We start from the raw sequence: 27,195 nt of genomic DNA, 5'->3' as shown, positions 1-27,195 counted from the left end.
GTTTTAATGAACATTGAAATTATATCTGCAGCAGTAGTACTTTAATGAGGGACCAGACAGTTTGGCAATTATCATTGTAACAAATTCCTACAGACTGTTTTTCGTTTGGGTAAAACTATTTGGGTAAAACTACTTGATCTATATTTGTGTTGCTGAACTGCTTTCTAATTCCACGTTTTTTCTTAGGTCCTCCTGATCGTCTGCAGGAAAAAGAAGATTTGTGCATCTTCTTAGCACTTCATATGGAAAATTCACCAAATTGTAAAATTCCGGGAGGGAATGATGGGGATAGTCAACCAAACACAGGAGGGAATGATGGGGATAATCAACCAAACACAGGAGGGAATGATGGGGATAATCAACCAAACACAGCAATTGTAAGTTGAATGAATTCAAGTTTTTGTTGTGATTATGTGGGATTAGAGACATTGTTGTTAATTAAGATGTTTGACCAGTTCAGATTTTAATTTATTGTAACTAATTTATTGTGTATATTATCAATTCGCTTTGATAAAACAGATATTGTTTAGTTGTAATTGGAGCAATGCATGGTCCCTATTCCATCCAACAGTGGTGGAGTAATCTTTAAAAGCATCAAAATTCTCCTTTGTGAAGGTTTTGTACGCCTGATATGGTTTCCAGTGCAATGCTAGAAGTAGTAAGCAGAATAATAAGGTTGTGTTACCACTTAATTATTGCATCTATATCCATCTATTCTAATTAATATTGATGAATATCTATAATTGAGTTCTTTAGCTCAATTAAGAACTTTAAGTTATTGGATGAAATTTAGAACGTTCCCTCCAATTACATACCTTAGGAAGTGCATCATGGAAGCCTATTTGTTCAATAAATATTCATTTTGGATGGTTAAATAATATTAATATTTATACTCTCCTTCAGACAAATGGCTTGGTAAATGTTGTGACTGTCACTTACTGGCATTTTATCCTTGATTTTGTTCAAGAGATGGGAATCGTGCACTTGATCATTATGACACAGCTGTTTCATTTGGTTTCCCATAGTGCCTTTTACCTTCAGGATCTCAATCAGTTTCCCTCTTTGTCAGAATAAAATCTAAATAGCTGTCCATTTAGTCCCTGCCTCCACCTTCTGAAACAAACAGTTGTCTCCGACCCGTTCCAAGAATGTCACACAATCTAAATGGGCATGACAATCCTCTGCTTTAAGAGACTGATCTTAAGAAATTATAAAGGATGTTGGTATTTCTTTTCCTTTTCCTTTCCTTTCTGTAGTTTTGCAAAACTGGGATTGTCATCTGTGAAGCAGAAAAACCAAAAAGGATTATCACAATGGACTGCTCCACCACGGAGTTGCATGCTGTACCAAAAGCATTGTTAAGACTTCCAAATGCAGTGAGAGGCTGTGAAGTGTATCTCTCTCGAATGCCTTGCCTCAGTTGTGCAAAATTTTTGGTTCAAGGTCTGTATCAGGTGTAAATAGCTATAAAGTAACTGGCTTCATACTTGTGGGAAACAGCCTGATAAAACAGTGATGTCCATGTTTAGTCCTTTTAATGCTTTCCTCCTCTCCCCTCTCTCATCCCTTCCTACTCTCAGTCTTTTTCTTTTCATAATTTTATGGCTGCAGGCAGGTGTTAATTTAGCTGCTCAGTTGGCATCTGGTGAATTTTACCTGAGATCCCCAAAATCATATGGATACTATGCCAGATGTACATGGCAGGTCACAATTTTGAGGAACTGGGATAAAGCTCCTCAAATCCTACCACATGCCAGGACCCTTAAAGCTGCATCCTGAAGCCTGGCATTGGGAGTGGGGGCGGCAATGATGTAGAGTGTACTGAAGACCATTTCAAGGTGCCAGACCAAGGGGAGCACCTTGCTGTGAAACCCCTAAGTGCTAAAGCTGAGCATTAGGACTCAGTTATGCTAGGTACTGTGACAACTATAGTTGCTTTACATTATAAAGCCTTTGTTATTACTGTATTTACTCTAACTGAAGATAAAGATTCCCCTGCCCCAAACAGTGTAGGGGGAGGAGAGACCGCATCTCAAATTTAAGCACTAGCCTAGGGCAGGCAGCAGCTCAGCTGTGGCTTCAGCCCCAAACTTGGAGCCGAAGCCAAAGTTGAACTGCTGTCTGTCCTGAGTCAGGGTGGCTCATGAGGTGGGGAGGGGGACCATGGCAGGGAAGTGGGGGGAGATATCATGGTGAGGAGGGAGAAGGAGAGTGGGGGAGACTACACAACCTGCTTCCCAGCCAATGCCTGCCTGCTCCTTCCAGCCTGCCCTCCTCCCCCTTATCTTCTACTCCAGCTCTGTCCCCAACCCAGCCTGGCCCAACCCAGAGCTGCCACTGCTCCTTCTGCCTGGCTGGGCAGTGCTGGGGCTGGGCCAGGGCTGCTGCCACTGTCTGTCCCAGAGTGATGTTAAGTGGTGGTAGGGGAGAGGTTTCTGGGAGCAAGGGGACAGGCATGGGGGCAGGTGGCAGGGGAGAGCAGGGAGTAGGGAGTGGAGGGCAAGCACAGGGGTTAAGGGGTGAGGGGGTAGGTAGCACAGACATGGGGGAGGCACAGGGCGGACAGCAGTGTGACAATGTGGTCAAGCGTTGCGGGGACAGGCACTGGTGGTAGAGGCAAACAAGGATGGCGAAGGTTGGGGGGCAAGGAGTTGGGTTATGGCCCCTCTTCCCCTGTTGCTTCCTTCCTTTCCACAGCTTTAGTGGGGATGAATTTAAGATGACCTTCCACTAATTAGATTCTATATATGGGAGGGTTGTCTTAAATTATTGAGAGTATTGTCTTAAATTTGAAGTTGTCTTGGACTAGGGTAAATACAGTAATAACAAACAATGTTCCATCAAACAAGGTGTAATTAGTTTAAATATTAGTGTTTTAGTTTAGTTTTCATGGTAAAGAAGATAAAATAATTTTTGTACTTTTATTTTAATAATATTTTACTTTTCTTCATGCAGCACAAGTCTCCAAAGTGTCCTACTGGCCTAATCTTGAAATGCAAATCACAGAAACAAGTATGAATCAACTTGAAGTGGAAACAAAACAGGTTGACAGCATCTTTAGAGAAAGCTATATCACTGCAGAAATCTACATACCAATTCTAGATTATAAAACAGTGGATGAGAAGATTTTTCCAAAGACTGGATCACCTGACTATCATATGACACTTGCTCCAATTAATTCCATATTTGACCAGAAAGCATCACGTAAACTTCTGGAAATACTTAACCTGCAGCATGTTAAAAAAGAGAATCAATTCACAAAATCATATAAAGAAGAGATTAAAAATGCACAGAAATGCTTTCAGAAATTGGCAAGTGGTATTGATAATCAGATAACTGAAAAAAATGTTGAAAAATTAGTACATATCATTACACATAAAAATTCTGAATATATTCATCCATTACAGCTCTGTTACTTACTAGCAGCAAGAAATGGTAAGTAAAGTTTAGTATTAAAGTCAGAAAGTAATCTAGTGCAGAAAAGATACGAGTCCTGCAGAGCTGAGGCTAATATTTAATACAGATGTGATATATTTAAAAAAAACTGTGAAGTGGTATGTGTTTAGTCAAAATGATGTAGTATCACAAGATTTAGACAGTTTACATGGGCATAGAGACTATAATTTAATTGAATTTACTTGAATATTACAAAACAAATACAAATCACCTAAAAAAAAATTATTTCAAGGCTGTTACTACAGTTTTACAAAAAAAATCCATAATCAATGACAAATCTGTTCTGCTAACACTGGTCTGAATTCAATTTTGTGGAGACCCATGCTGTCTTAACAAGAATTCTATGAAGGATTATGCCCTAAAGAAGTGCAGTGCTTCCTGGGCAGTACATGGTGATAAAAGGAAGGCTACCCACTGTATTCATTTAATGGAGGGTGGACCATATGTTTTATAGCTAACCAACATGAAAGAAAAACAGGCTTATGTATCTTCCACCATAAGGAAGTGCTACTGCTAGGGTGTGCTATTAGAGAGCTGAATTCAGAGACAGCAGTTGTGGTCTATCTTGTTTCCACTCTTGTGCATCTACGTAAAATGTTGAATAATATGGTCTCAAATGTGTTTTAATCAAGATCCACTATTTCTGAGTTTCTTAAACATTTTCTTAGTTTAAAATGATAATGTTTTAAAAACATATTTGTGATAGTATTTCATGCTACTTTTTTGTATTTCACTCTAAGTTTTTAACAAAGGGAATGATTTCCAGGTTGTAGCTGTATTGGTCTTGAGGCAAAAGGAATCAAAACTTGTGGTAGAGGTGATATCTTTTATTAGACCAACTAGATTTTTGCAAAAAAAATTATTTAATTGCAAGCTTAAACACCCGAAAGCTTGCAATTAAAGATTTTTTTTGTTGCAAAATCTAGTTGGTCTAATAAAAGATATTACCTCTACCATGAAGTACTGTACTGTACTGGCAATCGTAGGGAACCCTATTGTGCCATGTGTAAACATATAGGCATTACACATGGTGATAGAAAACTCTACTCTTACTGCTTCCCTGCCCCCCCCCCCCCCCCCCCCCCGCCCTCCCACCAGAAATAGCTTGAACATCTGTACTCTTACTTATTTTGTTGAGGAAAAAAAAGTGTATATCCTGGCACAAATGTAACATCTGTCCACAGCTGAAGTCTGTACCTTGTGGTCAGAAGGGTTACTAGGGTTATGACTCCTCTCTTAATAGGAGATAGCTCAGCAGCAGTAGCACAAAATTACTAGTATAAATAAAAGAAAAAGTCAAAAATCCCTATTAGTATCAGTACAAGGGAATGGTGTAGGAAGGCAAAACATTGTTGGTACTTCCCATCAAGATGACTTCACCAGTGTGAAGTTTGGGAATTGGTTGTAGAGAAAGAGCTGTGGGGGCAGCTCAGGGGCAGGTCCTGGGGGTGTGGTATTCTGGACTGCTCCCCCTGCTACTGCTGGTTCCAGTTGATCTGGGCTCGGGGGCAGGTCTGCAAAGCCAGTCATGGGATGAGGCTGTGTGGGGTGCTAGGCTGATGAGGGGACAGCGGCAGCGGTGCTCATTTTCCTCCTTCCAGTGTCTGCTCCATGTAGGTGCCCCTGCTGGCCAGGAGCAGGCACTGGAAGGTGCCCTGGCACACCACACTACTGCCTCTTGCTGACACAAGCATGGGGGAAGCCCCAGAACTGCTTCAGCCCCACACATCAGGAAGTGGCCATGTGGCGAGCCTGGCTCGGCTGGAGACAGCAGCTGGGGCACTCAGGTTCTTTCTTCCAGTGCCTATTCCTGGCCAGCAAAAGACACCTTTGGAGGCGGCAGGATAGTCAGGAAGCAGGTGCTGGAAGGAAGAAACTGCATACTGCCACTGCTGTCCCCAGCCAAGCTCAGCACCCAGTACAGCTGGTTCCCATAGCTTCTGCCTAGAGTGGGACAGACACAGCTGCCACCCCCACTCCACCACCACCATGTCAGCCATAAACAGCAGCAGCAATGTTGGGGTCAGGGGTAGGTGCCCCCCAGCCTTCATGTGCCTTCTCTCTGTCTAGCTCCCTGGTGTCCCCTGCTGACTTGGAGGCTTGTCATACCTCATCCCTAAGCCCCTCCTTGTCTGAGGGGCATTGTGCTGCACCCCCTTTAGTATATCCTGGATCTTCCCATATGTGGGCTGAAGTATCTTCCATTCTGACTATTTGTGGAATGTGCTGGTACAGCACAGAACTGTCACTGTTGGACGTTATAGAGCTCCCACAGCAATTTATTACTTCCTTTCCTTGGTGGAATACTTTGTGGTGGGCAGCAGTGGTAACATGAACCTCTTTGTGCTTTGGTATGTATCCTTTGTATTTCTTTGCACCAGTTGGGTTGATTCAAGACCTAAGACTTAGTTGATAGATTGAAGCATCTGTATGTTACCTGTATTTTTAACCCTCTGTATCTGAATGTTTCCTTCAGATAGTTATAATGCTGGAGTGGGAACACTGATCTACCATAAAGACATCATTGTAAGTACAGTATACGAGTCCATAAACAATAAGCAATTTCCAAGTGATAAGGAAACCACTCAGAATCTTCCAACATGTGTTCAAGGGCCCAGTTCTGCTATAGAAGATGCACAATGTTTTTGTAGGCTTTGTGTTTATTGTTTATATAAGTGAGCAAGTTAATTCATCTCATATGAATAATGATTCATAACAATTCTCAAATCATGAAGCCAGAATCAATGTAATCAAGCTAAAGTGATACTTTTACAAAGAAAGGGTTTTCAGACAACACCATTTGGCCAAGAAACAAATTATGTATTCCATATGACTATATTATAACAATATAAAAATATAATTTTTTCACGTAGAATATAAGTGAAGCAAGTAAATGAGTAGCTGCAATATTCTATGAGTATCAGACCATACTGTTATGGTACGACTATAGTCATTCTAATATTTGTGTCTGATGTTTAATATTTATATCATAGTTTAAGAGTGATATTACCATGATAGTTCAGAAATTATACGAGAGGTAAGGATTTCTTGGAGTGATATCTTTTATTGGACCAGGTATGTATCTGGGATAACGTTAGACAAACTTTCCAATGCAAGACTTTCTTCCTCAGGTAGAATTCTTCCTACCTGAGGAAGAATGCCTTGCATAGGAAAGCTTGTCTAACTTTGTCCCAGCTACATAGTTAGTCCAATCAAAGATATCACCTTAAGAAAGCCTTGCCTCTCGCAAAATATTTACTTGTCAGTTATTGTTGAACTTCTGATTTGCTCTTTTTTTTTACACTGACACAAACTCCAACTGTAGACAACAAAAAATCTTTGGGAGTTAGGTTGGGCCCTAAACCGTTGAATCATAGGACCTTATGAGATCATCCAGTCCAGCCCCCTGCTCAAAGAAGAATCATTCCTGACTAAACCATCTCAGTCAAGAATCTGTCTAACCTGCTCTTGAAATGTCCAGGAATGGAGACACCACAGCGTCTCTAGGTAGGCTTCTAGTAAATTGTTTTTGTTTATTTTGTATGCTGTCAGGTTGCTGTTGGCTACAATGGATATCCAAAAGGGACAGTGAATAGTCTGTTTGCAAAGAAGGATGACGGCAGTTTTGATGAGTGGGGAGTCATATGTGCAGAAGCTAATGCAATCATTTTGAGGTAGGAAGTCATTAAGTATATAAAAGAGTAAGATAAAGACCCAATCTGTTTACTCTTTTATTAAAACATAAATTATTTTCAAAATAATATCCCATCACCTGTAGGGAATTTCATTCAGTGGGTGAAAGGGAAAAATGGCATAAGATAATATTGCAATGTGCTATGAACCTGTGAGGCACTAAGCACGCTCACTTCAGACTAAATTCTTGGTCAGCATTATCTTATACTGTTGTATTCCCTATGGCTAAGGACAGAAATTACACATAAACCAGCATAAGTGATCGGAAACCAGTTCAAATAACACAACAGAAGTTCAGTGCACATATACTGCTTTCAAAATGGCTGAAACTGCTTTAAGATTAACCTGGATGGATGTAGTATCAGACTTAAATGATTTAGGTTAAATTGGTTTATTGAACTTCTGTCTCAGATCCCCTCCAGATTCAAATTAACTTACAGTCCCCCAGCATCTCAGGAGGTTTTGCACCTCCCCACCCCCACTTGCAGTGAGGGTGGACTAGTCCTGGCCCAAGTTATCTGCCCCAGCTGAGCAGGGAGGTATTCTCTAGCACCCCCTGGCTTCTGGCCTAGGCCACTACAGGCATGTGGCTACATTTCTGAACTGAAAAGTGAATATCTGTTAATTTCTTTATTGGTTCAATCTATGCAGTTTAGACTAACCTGCAAGGATTGAATCAATTTGGCCTTTAGCTTACAGGACTAGATGATAGTGCCATCTCCTTGTCCAATCACTCCCCCCTCAGAACTCTAAGCATGATGTACTTATGCGTTTTCTGGAGCACTGCATTGCTAATTTAACAAGTAGATAGCAGAGGGTGGCATCACTCTCAGACCCCACTATTCTCAGTCAGTCCTTCCCCTTAGGTAGACCCTTTTGATCTGCACATGCCTCCAAGGGCATCCACTGGGGCTAATCACAGCTTTCAATCTCCTCTGTAGCCATGCCCATGCCTTACAGGTGTAACAGTCAAACAGTTCAGTGGGTCCTAGTCTCTCACATGGACTTCTACAACTCTTCAGTCCTTTGTCAATCTCTGCTCTTCTTGGTGCTGGGCTTTCTCTGCATCTCCCCCTCTTCCCCACCCCCTCTGCAGGCTGAAGCCTCATGTGCCTTCCCAGACCTACTGAGACATCCTGACTTCTCCTACAGTCTGAAACCTGGTGCACTGTTTAAACATGAACAAACCAAAACACTGGCTATAACTTAATTCTCTAAGCACACTGACTTTTTTCTGAAATCCCCATCCACACTAAGTCTAATCCTCTGCCAGCCCTTAGCTCCTTACTGACATTTGTGTGGGATAGCAGGATGTCTATCCAGCTCTCATGAATTGGCAGTTTACTGCAGATCTCCTTCCCTTTCAGCCTCCAGGGCCAGACTGACCACTCAGAATCTAGCCTTGGCTCATATGCCACCAGAACCCTGCCCCTTTCTGATCAGGTGACTCCCTGGGCTCTCTGCAGGTGTTCTCTAATGAGCTTTGCTGCTTGTCTTCAGGTCAGCCTATAGCAGCAAACCTAGCAGTTGTAGTCTTGCCTTGACTCCCATGCAAGACTTTATCTTGTACTATTTCCAGGAATTCATTAGCATTGCAGTAGGCTTTTTACTGCTCACACAGGTACTATACTATTGCACTATTGCTGTGCAACTAACACAGCAATAGTTACGTCCCATTTATGGGCTCTGGCTGCTTATTCCTTTACAGGTAGCCCCCTTCTTGTCTGCCTGAGTACTATTTGCCCCTAGTTTTCTTCTGTAAGTAACAGGAGCCATAGGCTACCTGTTACAGTTCTCAATAATGTAAGAACAGGAGAACAGGAAGCAGATGTTGAAGGCTTGACTTGGCCTTGGACGAGGGGGCAAAATACTCTTCTAAGATAGGGTAGATTTTACAGGATAGGGTACTAGAAGGGATCCAGTACTGAATGTGGGGCATTGGAACAGGAAATTTTCCCTCATGTTTGCAGGAGGCAGTTAGAGCCTGTTGTCTCACCCTGCTAAAGAGGTGCTATCTAGGCTGCAGTAATGGTTAAATCTTGGATGTGGGCTGGGCCACAAGTATTATTTCTACAGTCTTGAGAAAGCACAGCTGAGTGGGGGATAACGGACTTACCTTAGATGGAGTTTGTTGCCTCAGTCATCACTTCCCAGAGCCCTGAACTTGTGATGTATGTCCTGAGTGTTAGTTATAGGCCTGAAGTGCCTTAATAATCTAAGTTGGTCACTGGCAGAGGGAGAAAAAGAGAAACGAACTAAAAAGAACTAATTCATAAAAACTGACAGAGTTTGGTCTTTCACAGAACTGAGGAAGATCTGAATGGCGCTGTATTAATCACCACAGTGGAGCCCTGCAGTGACTGCATGAAACTGATTGAACAAATGAAGATACAGAAAGTCATTTGGCCTGATCGAGTGAGAAATGTGAGTCATAGTAAAAATACAGTATAAAGCTGTGCATCACAGTTCCAAGCCTAACTGCATTGCTGTCCTCTCTTTGTTTGGACCCCCTCAAGTCTTATGGTGTTTTACCTTTCTTGAGGTGGAATCATGGGATTCTTCCACTTGCAAACTGGGCCATGGGATGCAGTACCTCATGTGTCAATTGTTCTTCCTTTGCAGATCTGACTGGGTTTAGCCATTACACTTGTTCCCCTCCAGGAACTACCGATCAGCATTACCTTTGCAAAGCATGAATCTTCATTGGCAATCCCTCACGGTTGAGGATGATTGTCTTCCATGATTGTCTTATCTGTGGGTCTGAAGGTGGCTGATGAGGCCTATCCAGGATTGATAGACTCTGTTCCAGACTCTGTTTCCATGTGGGGTGGGTGGCTCTGGGTTCTTGGTTTGGTCCAATGTTAGAGTCCACTGTTTCTGCCACTTCTGCTTTTCCATCTCCTTTTGTCATTGTAAGGTTTCAAAGTACCAAGGTCCTTCCAGCAGACACTTCCTCCATTTGGGGCAGCCCTGAGTGATAGTCTCCCATGAGTTTCATAGTTTCATAGTTGGTAGGGTTGGAAGGGACCTGAGCAGATCATCAGGTCTGACCCCCTGCCACGGCAGGAAAAAGTACTGGGGTCAAATGACCCCAGCAAGGTGTTCGTCTAGTCTCCTCTTAAAGACCCCCAGGGTAGAAGCCAGCACCACTTCTCTTGGAAGTTGGTTCCAGATCCTAGCCGCCCTGACAGTGAAGTAGCGCCTCCTGATGTCTAGTCTGAATCTACCCTCTGCCAACTTGTGACCATTATTTCTAGTCACTCCCGGTAGTGCTCAGGGGAACAGGGACTCCCCCAATGCCTGCTGGTCCTCTCTGACTAGTTTGTAACAGGCCACTAGATGCCCCCTCAGCCTTCTCTTGTGGAGGCTGAACAGGTTCAGGTCCCTTAGCCTCTCCTTGTAGGGCCTGCCCTGCTGCCCCGATCATGTGAGTGGCCCTCATCTGAACCCTCTCAATGGTGTCCACATCCCTCCTGAAGTGCGGTGCCCAGAACTGGATGCAGTACTCTAACTGCGGCCTGACCAGTGTTGCATAGAAGAGGAGGATCACCTCCTTGGACCTGCTCAAGATGTATCTGTGGATGTATGACAAGGTATGGTTGGCCTTCCTGACTGTGTCCCCACACTGCCGGCCCATGTTCACTTTGGCATCAATAATGATTTCAAGATCCTTTTCTGCCTCTGCACTGACGAGAAGGGAGTTCCCCAGACTGTAGGTATGCTGCTGGTTCTTCCTCCCCAGGTGCAGTACCCTGCACTTGTCAGTGTTGAAACCCATCCTGTTCTCATCTGCCCACCCCTGTAATCTGTCTAGGTCTGATTGCAGCCTATTCCTCCCTTCTAGCGTGCCCACATCCCCCCACATCTTAGTGTTATCTGCGAATTTGAACAGGGTGCTTTCTACCCCCTCGTCCAAATCGCTGATGAAGATGTTGAACAGTGCGGGCCCGAGGACTGAGCCCTGGGGGATCCCACTGCACATATCCCTGCAGGTCGAAAATGATCCATCCACCACCACTCTCTGGGTGCGACCCTCCAGCCAGTTAGCGACCCATTTGACTGTGTAGGTGTCAACACCACAGTCCTCTAGTTTTTTAATGAGAATGGGGTGAGAGACAGTGTCGAAGGCCGTCCTGAAGTCCAGAAAGATTATGTCCACTGCTACCCCTGCGTCTAAGGATTTGGTGACCTGGTCATTGAAGGCCACCAGGTTGGTCTGACAGGACCTGCCTTTAATGAACCCAGGTTGGCTGCCCCTAAGCATAACCTCCCTTGCTGGCCCCTCGTGGACATGTGCCAGGATAATTCTCTCAAAAAGCTTACCCAGGATTGAGGTAAGACGATAGTTTCCTGAGTTGATGTTGATGTTGCATTTTTTACAAGTTGGTCTTGAGGATGTCTTTGAAGCACTTTCTCTGCCCTCTTCTTGAGCATACACCTTGACTGAGCTGGGAGACTAAAACTTGCTTCGGGAATTTCGAGCAGGGTTGGGCAAAATATGGTCTGTGGGCTGGATCTGGCCCATGGAGGGACTTTGTCTGGCCCCCAGCAGGTCCCTTGGTCCTGCCTGGTTTGGGTGACATCTGGCCTGTGGCATGTCCTGCACTGGGCGTACAGTGGGGGTGGGTCGTCTCCACAGCTGGACTTCATAGATTCATAGATGTTAGGGTCAGAAGGGACCTCAATAGATCATCGAGTCCGACCCCCTGCATAGGCAGGAAAGAGTGCTGGGTCTAGATGACCCCAGCCAGATGCTTATCTAACCTCCTCTTGAAGACCCCCAGGGTGGGGGAGAGCACCACCTCCCTTGGGAGCTCATTCCAGACCTTGGCTACTCTAACTGTGAAGAAGTTCTTCCTAATGTCCAATCTAAATCTGCTCTCTGCTAGCTTGTGGCCATTATTTCTTGTAACCCCCAGGGGTGCCTTGGTGAATAAAACCTCACCCATTCCCTTCTGTGCCCCCGTGATGAACTTATAGGCAGCCACAAGGTCGCCTCTCAACCTTCTCTTGCGGAGGCTGTAAAGGTCCAGTTTCTCTAGTCTCTCCTCGTAGGGCTTGGTCTGCAAGCCCTTAACCATACGAGCGGCCCTTCTCTGGACCATCTCCAGGTTATCCGCATCCCTCCTGAAGTGCGGCGCCCAGAATTGCACACAGTACTCCAACTGCGGTCTGACCAGCGCCCGATAGAGGGGAAGTATCATCTCCTTGGATCTATTCGTCATGCATCTGCTGATGCACGATAAAGTGCCATTGGCTTTTCTGATGGCTTCGTCACACTGCCAACTCATGTTCATCTTGGAGTCCACTAGGACTCCAAGATCCCTTTCCACTTCCGTGCCACCCAGCAGGTCATTTCCTAGGCTGTAGGTGTGCTGGACATTTTTCCTCCCTAGGTGCAGCACTTTGCATTTCTCCTTGTTGAACTGCATTCTGTTGTTTTCTGCCCACTTGTCCAACCTGTCCAGGTCTGCTTGCAGCTGTTCCCTGCCCTCTGGCATGTCCACTTCTCCCCATAGCTTTGTGTCATCTGCAAACTTGGACAGAGTACATTTCACTCCCTCGTCCAAGTCGCTGATGAAGACATTAAAGAGTATCAGTCCAAGGACTGAGCCCTGCGGGACCCCACTGCCCACACCCTTCCAGGTCAAAACCAACCCATCCACCACGACTCTCTGGGTGCGACCCTCTAGCCAATTCGCCACCCACTGGACTGTGTAGTCATCCAAGTCACAGCCTCTTAACTTGTTTACCAGTATGGGGTGGGATACCGTATCGAAGGCCTTCCTGAAGTCTAAGTATACGACATCCACCCCTACTCCTGTGTCCAGGCATTTCATAACCTGGTCATAAAAGGAGACTAGATTAGTCAGGCACGATCTGCCCGCCACAAACCTGTGCTGGTTTCCCCTCAGCATAATTTGTCCTGCTGGGCTCTTGCAAATGTGAGCCTTGATAATTTTTTCAAAGATTTTGCCAAGGATGGAGGTGAGACTGACTGGCCTATAGTTGCCCGGGTCCTTCTTCCTCCCATTCTTGAAAATGGGGACCACACTGGCCCTTTTCCAGTCCTCCGGGGCTTGGCCCGTGTGCCACGAGCGTTCAAATATTCCCGCCAGTGGCTGTGGAATGATGTCGGCCAGTGCCTTCAGCACCCTCAGATGGAGCTCATCCGGGCCTGCCGACTTAAAGGCATCCAGTTCTTCCAAGTGACTCTGCACCATCTCAGGGTCTACGCATGGTAGTCTGGCACCTTGCTGCTGCCTCTCTACAACCCCAGTGACAGACTTGTTGTGCCCCTCACTTAGGAACACTGAGGCAAAGAACTCATTGAGGAGTTCAGCCTTGTCCCCCCTGTCTGTCACCAATTGTTTCTGCCCATTTAGCAGGGGTCCTATTCCTCCCTGGGCCTTCCTTTTACTCCCTATATATCTAAAAAACAACTTAATTTCTAGGCAACCCAGATTTCATAGATTTCATAGACATTTGGGCTGGAAGGGACCTCGGAAGATCACCGAGTTCAACCCCCGCCCAAGGGGCAGGAAGTCAGCTGGGGTCATAGGATCCCAGCAAGATAAGCACCCAAATTTCTCTTGAAGACATTCAGTGTAGGTGCATGAACCACCTCTGGTGGCAGGCTATTCCAGACCTTGGGGGCTCGGACAGTGAAAAAGTTCTTCCTTATGTCCAGCCTGACATGGTCTTGCTGGAGTTTATAACCATTTGACCTTGTCATCCCATAGCTCTCAGCCTGTTGTCATAAGCTCTGTTTCCCTGACGCAGTACTCCAGCTGCGGCCTCACCAAGGCTGAGTACAGTGGGAGAATGACGTCCTGAGATTTGCTTGAGAAGTATCTATGGATCCAAGCCAGTGTTTTGCTCCCTTTACTAGCCACAGCATCACACTGAAGGCTCATGTTCATCTTGTGGTCACTCATGACCCCCAAGTCTTTTTCGTCCATAGTACTAGCCAGCGTAGCACTGCCAAGTCTATAAGCATGCTGCGGGTTTTTCTTCCCGAGGTGGAGAACCTTGCATTTTTTGGTGTTAAACACCATCAGGTTCTTGTCCAACCATTTATTGAGCCTGTCAGAGTCAGCCTGGATCACCCTCCTGTCCTCAGGTGTGGATGCTTTACCTCAGAGTTTGGTATCATCGGCCAACTTGGCCAGTTTGCTTCTGACTCCAATGTCCACATCATTAATGAAGATCTTGAACAATATAGGTCCAAGGACAGAGCCTTGGGGGACCCCACTGGTCACAGGGCACCCTGACGATTGATTTCTGTCAACCATCACCCTCTGGGTCTGCCCACAGAGCCAGTTCCCCAGCCAACGGATCATGGTGGACCCAAGGCCACTGTTGGCCAGTTTTGCCAAGAGGTGATCATGGGATACCAGATTGAAGGCTTTTTTGAAGTCAAGATATATGACATCAATTTCCTCTCCCTTGTCCAGGTGATAGGTCACCTGGTCGTAAAAGGAGATAAGATTGGTCAAGCAAGACCTACCCACAACAAACCCATGCTGGCTATCCCTCAGGATGTTGCTGTCAGCCAGTTTGTTGAGAATGGCCTCTCTAATAATCTTTTCTAAGACCTTCCCTGGGATAGAGTCAGGCTGATGGGCCTGTAGTTTGCCGGATCCACTTTCCTCCCTTTCTTGAAGATAGGTACCACATTGGCCTTCTTCCAATCTTCAGGCACTTCACCAGAGTGCTAGAAGTTCTCAAAGATCCATGCCAGGGGCTGGGCTCTGATGCTCGCCAGCTCCTTGAGTAACCTGGGGTGTAGATTGTCAGGGCTAGCTGACTTCTCAGCTCACAGCCCAAGACTGGGAGGATCAAAGAAAACACCACCTATGCTCCCAGACCCTTTAGCCCCGCTCCCAAATCCCTGTAGCGCCTCATGACCTGGCTGGGAGTGCTCTGAGCCATGTCATTGGTGCCCACATGGATAAGGAGAATGGGATAGTGGTCAGTGGGCTGGAGGGGTTTAGGGATCTTCTCCGCGATGTCTCGGATGCGGGCTCCTGAGAAGCAGCAGACTTCCCGAGCTAAGGGGTCAGAGCGGCAGATTGCCCCTTCAGGATGGAGTCTCCCACGACAAACACTTTGCGTTTTGTATTGGTGAGAGTGTGGGCAGTAGCTACAGTAGTGCCTGTGTTGCCTGTGGGAGCTGGCAACTCAGCAGGCTCTGCTGGGGCTGCAAGAGGTTCGTACCAAGCTAGGTTGGGGCTCCGTGGATCCTAGTGCAGGTGCTTGCAGCTTCCTGGCTGCTTGCCACAGCTGGCGTAGGCTCTGGGCAGGCCCCTGCCACCTGCCGTGGATCCCAGGCTGCTCACAGCAGGTGGCAGGGAGGCTGCAAGCAGCTGCAGTGGGGTTGCTGACCCCTGCCCTAAACCTGTACTGAGATTCCGGGAGGAACTTTTCAGCAAGTGGAAGGAGATAGTTTAGGAGGGTTCTTGCAATGATCTATCCTGTGGTGGACAGCAAGTCAATCCCTCTGTAGTTTCCACAGTCGGACATGTCTCCTTTCTTGAAGCTTGTCATGATCTTGGCATCTCTGAGGTCATCTGTGATTTTCTCAGGTGGTGTTATTCCAGATCTTTAAGATGAGGGCATGGAGCTGTGATGTGAGCTCCTTTCCCCCCTGCTTGTAGATTTTGGCATGGATTCAATCAGCTCCAGATCCCGCCATCTGTTCTTCATATCACAGGTCCTCCTTTAGGCTGCTTTGGCTTGTTGGTTATTCAATTTCTTTTGCTTGGAGTTAAGGTCATTCTGCCTAGCACAAAAGGCCTTGTGCTTGCAGTTGATCAACTCTTGTATCTCCCAGTCATTCTCATCAAACCAGTCTTGATGTTTCCTGGTAAAGTGTCTCTTTGCAGGTGCTGATGAAGGTGGACTTGAAGGCACCCCAAGCAGTGCTGACATTCTCTCATTGCTGTTTGGAATTTGCCAGTTTTTCATTGAGGCACTGGTAGAAGATGTCTTGCTTGATTGGGTCCTTGAGTCCTTCAACATTGATCTTTTGTTGATATTGCTTCTGCTGTAGCCATTGTTAGGGAGCCAGTTTGAATTACATAACTGAGCAGATGAGTCAGTGATCAGTTCAGCAATCGTCAGCTCCTAGCATAGCTCAGATGTCAGTCAGGTGCCAGTGCTTAGGTTGTGGGTGTTGCCATGATGTCTTGTGCCTATTTTTCTGGATGAACAAGGTGTTGATGATGGTGAGTTCATGTTCTGTGCATTTGGTCAAAAGAAACATTTGACCAAAGTATGAATTTTGTTCATTTAACCATAGGAATAAAGCATTTAAGAGAAAAGGACTATAAAGCAGCAAATGGTCTATATCAGGGGTGGACAATTATTTGGGCCCGAGGGCCACATGGGCTGTTTTGGGCAGCTGTTGCAGGCTGGGTCAGTAGCGCCCCCCTCCTGCCCCAGCACAACAACTTACCAAAACTCCCTATGTGGTATGGTGCTCCAGGCAATGGTGTTCAGGAGCAGGAGGGGCAGACAAGGTTGGGATCACAGGGAGGGGTCACAGGGGGGTGACTGTGCAGGGCTGGGGCTAGGTCAGAGCCATGATCCGCTGCCCGCATGCCCCTGCGACAGGTACAGTTTCCATGGGGAGAGGTGTGCAGGGAGTGGATTGCAGCTCTGCCCTGTCCGGCCCCACACTGTCACAGCCCCATGATCCAGGGCCTGGATGCAGCTGCCTGCCTGCCTGCATACCCTGCCTGCATGGCTCCCTGGAGCTGCATCTGGGGCTGAGGTCTTGAGGCAGTGACAGCGCAGGGCTAGGGCAGAGCTGGAAGCTACTGTTGGGCCTCGCTGGGGGCAGGAGCACCCACAAGTGAAAGAGGAGGGCTGTGAGCCCCATGGAGGAGGCTCAGGAGTAACTTAGCCTCCCTTCCTCCTCCCCTTATCCATCCTCTCCCCCAGCCTGGGATACTCAACCTGCAGGCAAGGGAGGAAGGGGGTAGACCTGGCCATGACTCTATGCCCTGCCACTTGCAGTGGCCACGACCAGGTCTGGGTTGGGGGAGGCAGGTAGTGCTGGGGCACTCCCATCCTGTGCCAGCCCACTGCTTGCCCTGGGATGCTTGTGAAGCGGAGGCAGCCGCAGCCCCACAGGCTTGGCATGGGGTAGAGTGGCACGGAGCAGAGTGACATGGGGGCAACAGCAGTAGCAGGAGTCGAGGGACCTACCACAAGCCAGGCAAAATTACCCCATGGGCTGGATCTGGCCTGTGGGCCATATTTTGCTCACCCCTATTCTACATACATGTCTGCTTAGCTAGACTCATGCTCTTGGTCAGGACCTGATGGGTTCCTTTCCCCCTTCTTCAGGTGTATAGTTCATCTTTTAGTCCAGCATAATTTCTGTTCTCCTGTTCACACAGTCTTGCTGCCTTCCTGACCCCTTTTGCACAGTCATGACAAAGTAGGGCTAGTGAGCTTAGTAAGGGGTAGAACATCAAACCAAATGGCTCTTGTACTGTAGCTTGTGTCTTGGTAAATGGGTGGTTATTTGAAGTTGTAGTATTTTTTTCCTGCCTTTGCTTTGACAGCATCATCTTGAATTATTACCATATATTTGAATACTGTTGCAATAATAAAAAAAAGAGAGCATATAATATTCATAAAGTGTCACTAGCAACTCCAAGTCCATCACATTGTGAAACCAAGAAACAGCTTAATTGTAGCTGCAAAAATTTTTTATAAAGTAATTGTTTATATTTGGATCAAACATCAAATTTGGGGCTTAATATTGGGCCCACACTAGATTGGGCCTTATCCCTGCTTGCAGGCTTGATGAGGGTGCATGGGGGCTGGGCAGAGGCAGCACAGGGATGATCCAAGCACACATGGGCCAAAGGGAGGCAGTTGTGAGGCCTGATCCCAGATGGGGAGCTGAGGGAGGCAGCATGGGGCCTGATTTAGCTATGAACCAACTTCATGCTACTCACCCAGCCCATGAGGCCCAAAAGTTGAGCACCACTGGTATAAAGCTGTCAGTGCAAGGAAACTGTTGGTTCCCACCCTCCCTTTCAGTCTTGGTAATCCATCTTTCCCCTCATTTCCTTAAAAAATAAATTCCTTCTGCTTTTTAAAATGGCATTAAAAGGCTGTCATGATAAATTTCACAAGTTATGCATCTCTCAGAGATCTGCATCCTGGAGATGGATGGCATTTGACATTTTTACTGGTAATACATAGCAAAGAACCTTATCAGGTGGGGAACTGGAAGCAAGAGCTGTCTGAAGAGTGTGGGAAGTTTCATTTGAATATTTAATTAAAGGCACTGGTGCATTTATTACTCTGTGCAGTCTTTGAGTATTAAGGGATCTCATTCTATACAATAGAGGTTAGTGGGAGTTTTGACATTAACTCTAGTGTTCATACTGCTAAGATTTGGGTATGCAATATGGTTTGGTTTTAGGGAGGATTTTTTTTAGCCAAAAGCATTACATTTAAATAAAAATACTAACATATAATTAAAGTTGAAGTTCTATACACTCAGAAATCAGGAAATTCCCTCATATTGAAATCCTATTAAATTACTGCAGGTCCTCTTTATGACTTCAAACCTAGCACAATCAAACCATGGAAATATGCTCTGCTTTAGGGTTTTCTTCTCTTTAGAAGGAACAGGGTGTAGTTACAGGACCTATGGGAACCATACCTTTGAATTTTATACTATTTGATGGAGGTGAAAGACCGCTCATTATCTTATATTAACAATGTTGGTTTTACTGCATGATAAAGCACATGAGAATACCATTTAGGCATACACTCCACTCCTACAAATAATTCTTCCAGGGGGACTACGTGCACAATTCTATGCAGGATGGGGTCAGAAACACTCAGTGAGCTCATCTATACATGCTATTAATGTGTCTGAATAAAAACTGATGCAGTTTGTGCCAGAGTCAGCTACTTCCCAGGCACAGAATCTTCACATGCACCCGGGACCACAAAAATTTGAGCTGGGGTGGAGCAGCCCCAGGCTGGCAGGAGGCCTGTAGGGTCAACCCCAGGTTCCGGGTGATGGTGACAGGTGCCAGACAGGCTGGCTGTGGCACAAGGGTGCTATAGTGCAGAGCTAGCTGTCAGGCTGCCCCAACACTGTAACAACCTTGGGCCTCCGCCAGCCCTGGTCATAGTCTACATCTGAGTGCATGTAATTACTCCACTGTAGGATAATACTTGTCCTGGACAGTACTAACCTACAGTGGAAGTAACTAGTCTACTGCGCCCTAATATGGGCAGACTGTGGTGCTTTACTGTGGAGCTAATTCATCAACTCTGCAGAAAAGCTCACATGTAGATGCACCCAGTGTAAACAAATATACCTAACATGCATTTAGACCTATTTTCTCTGGAGGGAAAAAGCAAATCACTGAACTAAAGTTTTTCTTTTTTTGTTTTGTTTTCAGTGGGTGTATAAATGATTCTGAAGACTCATATTTGAAGAATTAATGCACATGACTTTCTAACCTAGTTAGAGTTTATAAAAAATTATCTGGTACTTAAAACTCAAGTCAATACTGAGAGTTATTCTGATTCCCCAATACACAATTAATTCACAAGGTTATTTTAAATGTTCCTTTTATCAAGAGAAGCTATTCAGTAGTACAGTTGGACCCCCAGTTACATGATTTTGAGTTACACTGATTCACATATACACGCTTTATATAACATGACCATGTTTCAACTTACACGATACCCTGCTTCACGTTTACACTGTTTGCGGTAGAGCGGTTGTTAGTTTGGAGATGCCAACGTTATGTAAGCAGACACTTGTTGTTTCCTCCCAGATTGTCCATCTTTTTGGTTATGTTAACCCCTGAATATTTGTGAAAATGTTATCAAAGAAAGCCTTTGATGTTGTGCCCAAAAGAGCACGTAAGTCTATCATCCTGGCCCAAAAGATAGAAATCCTTGATAAATTAAGAGAAGGCAATAGTGCTGTGTCGATCGCTCACCAATACAGTTTAAGTGAATCAACTGTGTGTACCATTAAAAAAAGTGAGAAAAAAATTAGAGACTGTGTGAAAACCACAACCCCTGTGAGTTCAAGAGTGTCGTTGGTGACTAGAATTCCTCATTTAGATAAGGTTGAGAAACTCCTTAATCTTTGGATCAATGAAATAACCAATACAAAAGGAGCAGTTGTCAACCGCGTGGCAATTAGGGCTAAAGCTTTGTCTCTGTATGAGCATGTAGCCGGGAGTAAAGGTTTTAATAAGACTATTAATTCTATTATTTTGTGTTTAAACATCCTTTCATTATGAAATAATGTTATCAAATCTTGCTCCCAGGTCCCTATCCCCCTGTTTTCCATTGGCTTAATGACTCGAGTTACACGGTTTCAACTTACATGGTGTTTTTCAGGAATGTATCCCCCATGTAATTTGGGGTCCGACTGTATTTTTTTTCAGTAGAAGTGATGTGTCCAATAGTTTTCTTTAATTTATTGTATTTTTTTTCTTCTAGGACCAAGCAAAAGAAGCAACTGAAGATCCAGCAAATAGTAAGTTGCGGAGGGTGGGTACCACTGCTAGGATTTTTGCTACCCCCAGGGCTGGGTGGCAGCCAAGGAAGGATTTTGAGGGTTTAATTTATAGTGCAGATCCCACAATGGCTGTCAAGCAAAACTTAATTTCCTTTATGGAGCTAGCTCCAAATTATGCCTGAAGGTGGCACATCATAGTCTTTCTGTAAATATGTAACTCCCATTAGTAGGTAAGGTTCATATTAATGAGAACTTCACCTCTATGTCAAGAATATTGACTGATAAGTCATTAATGGTATGATAGTTTCTGTACCATTTTATAGAAGGAAAGTCCATCCAAGCCCAACAGCATATTGGACTCTTGGGGTTAAGACACAGCAATTTTTTGTGCCAGCAAGACACAAGCTAGATCAAGCCACCTTTGACCAGGTACCCATTTGTAGACATATGGCTTGGGGGGGTAGCCTTTGGCATGAGTCTATAGCAGGGCGTGAACTCATGAATCTGGGGCTATAGAAAGACCCCTTAATCATTCTGCTGCACCACTTGCATTTTAATAAATTACTGTGTTTTTGAATGCTGCCTCAGTAAGCACGTTACTGTACTTCAGTACATTTACAAAGAGTATACTAGCTTAAAGAAATATTTGAAATATAAACATCAAGCTGGTTATGGACTGTGTGGTTTTGGACACTGGCATTGAACTGCCTTCTGTAGAACTGTTTTTCGTATAGATAATGCATGAACAGTAACTAACATGTAAATTGTTTTACTCCAGGTGGAGTACCACAGCTCATGAAACCTAGAGGAGTCGTAGATCTGACCAGTAAGTTATATTGGTTTAAATGCTTCCTCTGAGATCTACTCGATATTGTTATGGCCTTAGGCTTAATTCAATAAACAGACTGGATCTGTGTGTGTAACCTTGTCCATACTGACATCAGTCTGATAAATGTATGTCAGTTTGAAAGTGCATATTAATAACATTTCTTTTTGAAGCACCTTATTATATCCATAGGAGTCCTTCAGAAATAATCCTGATGATGAAATATGTTGTCATGTTAAGATACACCTGTATTTAAGAGCTTCCCCCTCACAAACAAAAAGCCCTAATATAATTTTAATATGATTATAGTCTGTTTCCCAGTTTTACTCTATTTACTTTTAGTAAAAAAAGGCATTTTCCTTTTAAAGGACAAGGGCAGTCATGATTTCTGTTTAATTCTGTGTTTCATGAAGCATTTTTTTCTGTATTGAAGAGTCGTTTGAAATGGATGAAGAGCCAACTAAAATAAAGGACACTGAAGAAACTTCAGTCTTAGGAGAGGAAGGAGAGAAGAAGGCTATAGTAGCAGAGGAAGAATTATCATCTGGGAAAGTAAATACCTTTATTTTTAATAATGAAAAGGTTAAATTGGAAAATATGACAAAATAATTATGCTCATCTTACTTGTATTTGTTTGATAATGGCTGTAAATACTTTGGGACTTTTTATAATGTATTTGTACCTGTCTACACAGTGGTATCCCAGTCCATCATTATGTGCTACTGCAACAACAAACAAACAAAACAATTATAACAACAATAATGCAGAGAAGAAGACTAAATAAATGGACATGAGATTTACATAAAATTGTTCATACCGGAATTTTATAACTGCTCGGAGCATGCACCATTTTTCTGTAGTTTTAATTGATATTTTGAGATTGATATCTTAATTCTAGTTTCTTTGGCTTTTGTGTGATGTGCCTCTCAGACTCAGGTAAGTACTGAGTCTAAAAGAGCTGTGGTGAAAAAAAAGATGGAGGAGTCTAGAATGGTATAACCAAATACCTTGGGGTAGAGTAAGAAGGGGAAAGCTTGGAAATTGAAAGTCCTATTAATTCCAAAGGCTGCTCTCAGAGGCAAGTTGTAGGGGTATAATGAGCCTGGAAGAAAGAACAGGCTTTTCTGGAAGAGTAAGTCTGAAAACTAATCACAGTAACAATGTAACTGGCATTAGTGAGGTATGAAAAAGCTGAGATCAGGCTGTTTCCACAGGAATTAGCAGGCAGAGTTTAGATTCAGTTACTATGTAAGAGAAGGAAATGTTTAATATTTAATGAGATGTAAGATCTGAAACTTATTCTAGTTCTTATGCACAAATAACGTGTTCTCCAACTCCTGTTTAACAGAGATACTTGTAGATAAATGGTTCTATCGTTGTCAGTGAACAAGATGTTCAGATGCTTCTGTTCAGATGTTCTTCATCATATTCTGTGTGACAAGTAGTAAAAGTTCATATTTTTGCAGGCCACTGTAACTTCCTCAGAAGCATCTGCCTTGCAAGGAGATGATTCTGATGTAACAAAAGATGTCAGTGAAGAAACAATGCCTCTAGTTTCTTAGATTGAATCATTGAAGGTATGTAGTATTGACTAACAAACCTCCATTTCTGTTTAATTAGAAGAGTTTGATTTAGGAATCTTACATTTCCTCAGTTACTAAGCAAGAAAATAAAGAAGTGCCACTTGCCATATTTCCCTTCCCTCACATAGGAAATACTTGCTAACTGTTAGATCCTTAAATTTATAGCCCTTCCAATTGAAGGAATTCATTATGTTGCTTCAGTTGAGTCAGTAATCTTATTACACTTCATCTCATGGATTTGGGAAGTAGCTGCAGTCTTGAGTAACTGTGAGATATGAGCAACCTGGAGGAAGTCAGAAAGTGGTTGTGGTAGTCTTGTTGGCTGGAGCTATCTTGGACATAGGCTGGCAAGGTTCTTTGCATAAATGTGATATCTTTTATTAGACATACAAAAAACTAGAACTTTTGGTTCCAAAATGATATCTTTTATTAGACCAACTGGAAAATGGTAAGAAAACTGTCCTTTTCTAGAAACTTTCGGGATCAAAGTCCTTTCGTCAGGCTCTGGGAAAACGTGTAGATGGTACAAGATGGTAAAAAGTCCCCATAGGTAGGAAATAAACTTCATTTTTGTACAGAGGGAGCTGAAGATGGAAGTCTGTCCCGCTGGGTCCATGAGAGTGTCTTTGTGAGCAGGCAGGCAGAGGTATGTCTCACAAAGACACTCTCATGGACCCAGAGGGACAGACTTCCATCTTTAGACCAACTAAATAGCTGGAAAAAAGTTTTCTGCAAGCTTTCAGGCACAAACACCCTTCATTGGGCATAGGGAGACGCTGCTGGTGTTATGTGTTCTCCAAAGTAGAAAAGAACCTAATTTACAACAAGCAAGTCTGTGCAAATGCAAATGCAAATGCGTGGAAGTTTGGAAGACAATGGGAAGGTAGTAAAACACTGTGGCAGGTTACCCTGAGAGGCTGTGAAATTTGCATTCTTGGAGATTTTTATGACCTGACTAGACAAAGCCTTGGCTGGGATGATCTGGTTGTGGAAGGTCCTGATTTGAGCAGGGAGTTGGACTAGATGACTTCCTGAGGTCCCTTCCAACCCTAATTTTCTATGACTCTATGAGATAGGAGGGGAGGGGGGGAAGGGAGGGAAATGTGTGAAGGGATGCAAGTCACATTGGATTTATGATACATTACAACCTGCCTGACATCTGATACCCCAGGTAACCTGCCCCCTCTGACCACTTGCATTCCTTCACACATTTACCCCCCTCCCCCTCCCTCCTATCTCCACCCATTGTCTTCCTAACTTCCATTCATTTGCTTTTTCACAGACCTGCTTGTTGTAAATTAGTTTCTTTTCTACCTTGGAGAACACACACACCAGCAGCATCTTCCTATACCTGATGAAGGGTGTTTGTGTCCGAAGCCTTGTAAAGAACTGTTTTCCAACTATTTAGTTGATCTAATAAGAGATATCACATCTACCCAAATAACCTTGCCTGTTGTTGTGGTAGTCTTGCATGGGACAAACAGGAAACTAGGGCTAAAGTGACATGATGAAAAGATATTCTGTAAGGATATAATTGCTAGGATTGCGAAGTTCACTGCATAAGTACATAAACTAAAATGTATTAACATAGAAGTTGGATAATGCAGTCAGTTTAAAATAACAATTTTAAGTAACTGAAATATTACTGAAGTGTTAATGATAGTATCAGCTACCTCCAACTAAACTCAATGATACAGTTAATAGCAAAGTTTCATCCAGGAATCTGGTTACTTACATTACTTATTTCTAAATTTTTTTGTAACAGTTTGCATCCCATAATGGAGAAGAACCATGTGTGAAAGCAGTAGAAGACGAAGGAATAAACATCTGGAATAATCAAAATCCTCATTCTCACTCAAATATTGGGAAAATGAACTTGAAATGTCGGGGATTCTATGACTTGTTATAACTTTACTAAGATTTATAGGTGTCTCTCTCCAGGAATTTTGGCAAAAAAAATGCAGAAAACGTATGTTTTGCTAGCAGCAAAAATTTATTTTTATTATTACAATAATGGATGGAGGTTTCAGATGAGATTGTGGAATCCCATTGTGCTAAGCACTTTACAAACACAGTGACAGTTCCTGTCTAAAAAGAGGCCCCTGGGCGGGCAGGAGGGGAAGCCCCAGCCCATGGGGCCAGTGGGGTCCGTGCCGGGCACAGGGGCGGTGCTTGGCCTGGCTCGGAGGGCACAGAGCAAGGCGCAGGGGCAAGAGCACAGCCCCAGCCCACTGCCCCCACTGCCCTGGGGCCGGGACTTTGCCTGGGGCCGTGGGGGCAGCAGTGGCGCAGTCTGGCGGAGTGCAGAGACCCAGCAGATGCCTGGCCGGCGCTGGTGCTGGGGCCTCCCCGGGCCGGCGGCTCTGCTGGGTCCCGGCGCCCTGTGCCCGCCGGATGTGCCTTGCTGCCCATGGCCCTGGGCAGGCAGGTACCGACCCTGCCGTGGGGGGCTGCGGCCATGGGCAGAGCCGGCTTGGGCATGGGGAGGTGGCCCCGCACAGGCGGGCATGCACCCCACCTCACCCTGCACACGGCCGGGGCAGGGGCAGGGTTTGCACACGCATACTCACACAGGCAGGGGCCGGGATGAACACAGGTGGATGGGCAGGTACGCAGCATCCAGGGGTGAGCACAGGTGTGCACACACCCATGCACTCAGAAACACACATGCATGCACATATGCGCACGTGCACACCCGCCTCCACACACATGTTCACGCACACAAAGTTGTGGGCACTACATGCATACGCATTCTCGTGTACACCTCAGGCCATATAGCCCCCCTTTTCTCTTCCTGACTAGCGCAGGGCCAAGGGGGCATTCCATGGGCAGAGGTGCCTGCCCCAGCCTCCAGCACCCAACCCTACTTTTTCTGTAACTGGTTTAGAGGCTGCCTCTGTCATGACCATGGTGGGTCTCACTACTCCACACATGGAGAGCCCATGGGGCCACCTTGCACAAATGCAACCAGTAGCAGGCATTGGCTGATGGAAGGCATTTTTACTGGTGCCAACAGGCTAAGAGACACTTGGGAGGGAAGTGGGAGTTGGTGGGCAAGCAGTGCCTGCAGCCTGAGTGCAAATGAATTAGGGTTAGTGTGGACCCAGTTGGACAGGGCAGGGGAAGTTGAGATGAGAAGGAAGGCAGGCTGGGGGTAGCGGCTTTGTGCTGCTGCGAGATGAAACTAGGATGCTCTGGGAGGGGAAACAAGGTCTAGTGGCTTAGAGCAGGGGGCCTGGGACTTTTACCTAATCATGCCCTGCCTTGGGGTCCTGGCTGTAGGGGAACACCCCGCTGTGGTTTGGAATAGAAGAGACTAGGTGGGCACTTCTACTGCTTACCATTTCTCCTCCCCCAGAGTGATGCTCATGTAGATCAGGCTTGTCCAACATACGGCCCGCGGGATGATAAAATATGAATATGGCTCGCCAGCCCACTGGGTGATAAAAAGTTCATGGTTCGGCCCCACATTCAAAAAAGGTTGGACACCCCTGGTGTACAGGAATGTCAACCACTGGGTGGCAGTATAGCAGTTTTCTCCTCTTCAGGATGTATGTTATTCTCTGTTAAGTTTGTGGGACATATTTTGTTGCAGCATTTGACTCTGTTTAGTTCTGTGGAATCATAATAAACAGGTATCCCGTATGATGTATTGTTGACTTCCTATTCACAAATCATGAAGGATCAGGTTGATTTTGTGGGGTAGCAAGTTAAACCCAGATGCTATTAAGTAACATGTAATTAGCTTCATAAACCTAGATCTTTTGTACAGTTAATTGTACCTTTAACATTCCATATGGGATTTTCAAGAGCTGAAGGGAGCAAGGCATGCCATTTTCACTGAATTCCTTCTTTATCATCCTTGCTACCATTCATTTCTGATCGACTTCTCAGCATTGCTGCCTCCTACACCAATTCCCTTCATGTTATCCTGCAACATCATTAGTATAGTATTTTAGACAGGGTATGAAGCTGATGCCAAATATTTCCTTTCTTTCTTATTGCTAAAAGTAATATCTGTCACTTGCAGTTTCTGGATTATCTAAGCATGTTCTATCAATCACTAGCATGTGTATTTCATGTCCAATAAATCATCTATTATCAATAACAAA

The 27,195-nt window shown here is 44.8% G+C and overlaps 1 protein-coding gene across 1 annotated transcript; it reads left to right on the top strand.

Annotated features, from left to right (window-relative positions):
* Nucleotides 1-144: 144 nt before the first annotated feature.
* On the top strand, nucleotides 145-27,195 carry LOC132243259 (cytidine and dCMP deaminase domain-containing protein 1-like). Its single transcript, XM_014606590.3, has 11 exons — nucleotides 145-377; nucleotides 1,257-1,443; nucleotides 2,956-3,435; nucleotides 5,933-5,982; nucleotides 7,009-7,130; nucleotides 9,453-9,573; nucleotides 20,656-20,692; nucleotides 21,453-21,500; nucleotides 21,934-22,052; nucleotides 22,967-23,077; nucleotides 24,849-27,195. The coding sequence occupies exons 1-10, from the start codon at nucleotides 243-245 to the stop codon at nucleotides 23,060-23,062; spliced, it is 1,395 nt and encodes a 464-aa protein (XP_014462076.3). The 5' UTR covers nucleotides 145-242; the 3' UTR covers nucleotides 23,063-23,077; nucleotides 24,849-27,195.

This window comes from Alligator mississippiensis, chromosome 4 (genome assembly GCF_030867095.1).
Source record: "Alligator mississippiensis isolate rAllMis1 chromosome 4, rAllMis1, whole genome shotgun sequence".
In the NCBI taxonomy this organism is placed as follows: Eukaryota; Metazoa; Chordata; order Crocodylia; family Alligatoridae; genus Alligator; species Alligator mississippiensis.
Note: the sequence above shows the minus strand (reverse complement) of the source record. Positions and strands in the feature narration are given on the sequence as shown.

Coding starts and splice junctions, on each gene's coding strand:
- LOC132243259 (XM_014606590.3), top strand. CDS start 243: ATGGAAAATTCACCAAATTGTAAAATTCCGGGAGGGAATGATGGGGAT. Junction 20,693..21,452: donor AACTGAAGATCCAGCAAATA/GTAAGTTGCGGA, acceptor GTTTTACTCCAG/GTGGAGTACCACAGCTCATG. Junction 21,501..21,933: donor AGGAGTCGTAGATCTGACCA/GTAAGTTATATT, acceptor TCTGTATTGAAG/AGTCGTTTGAAATGGATGAA.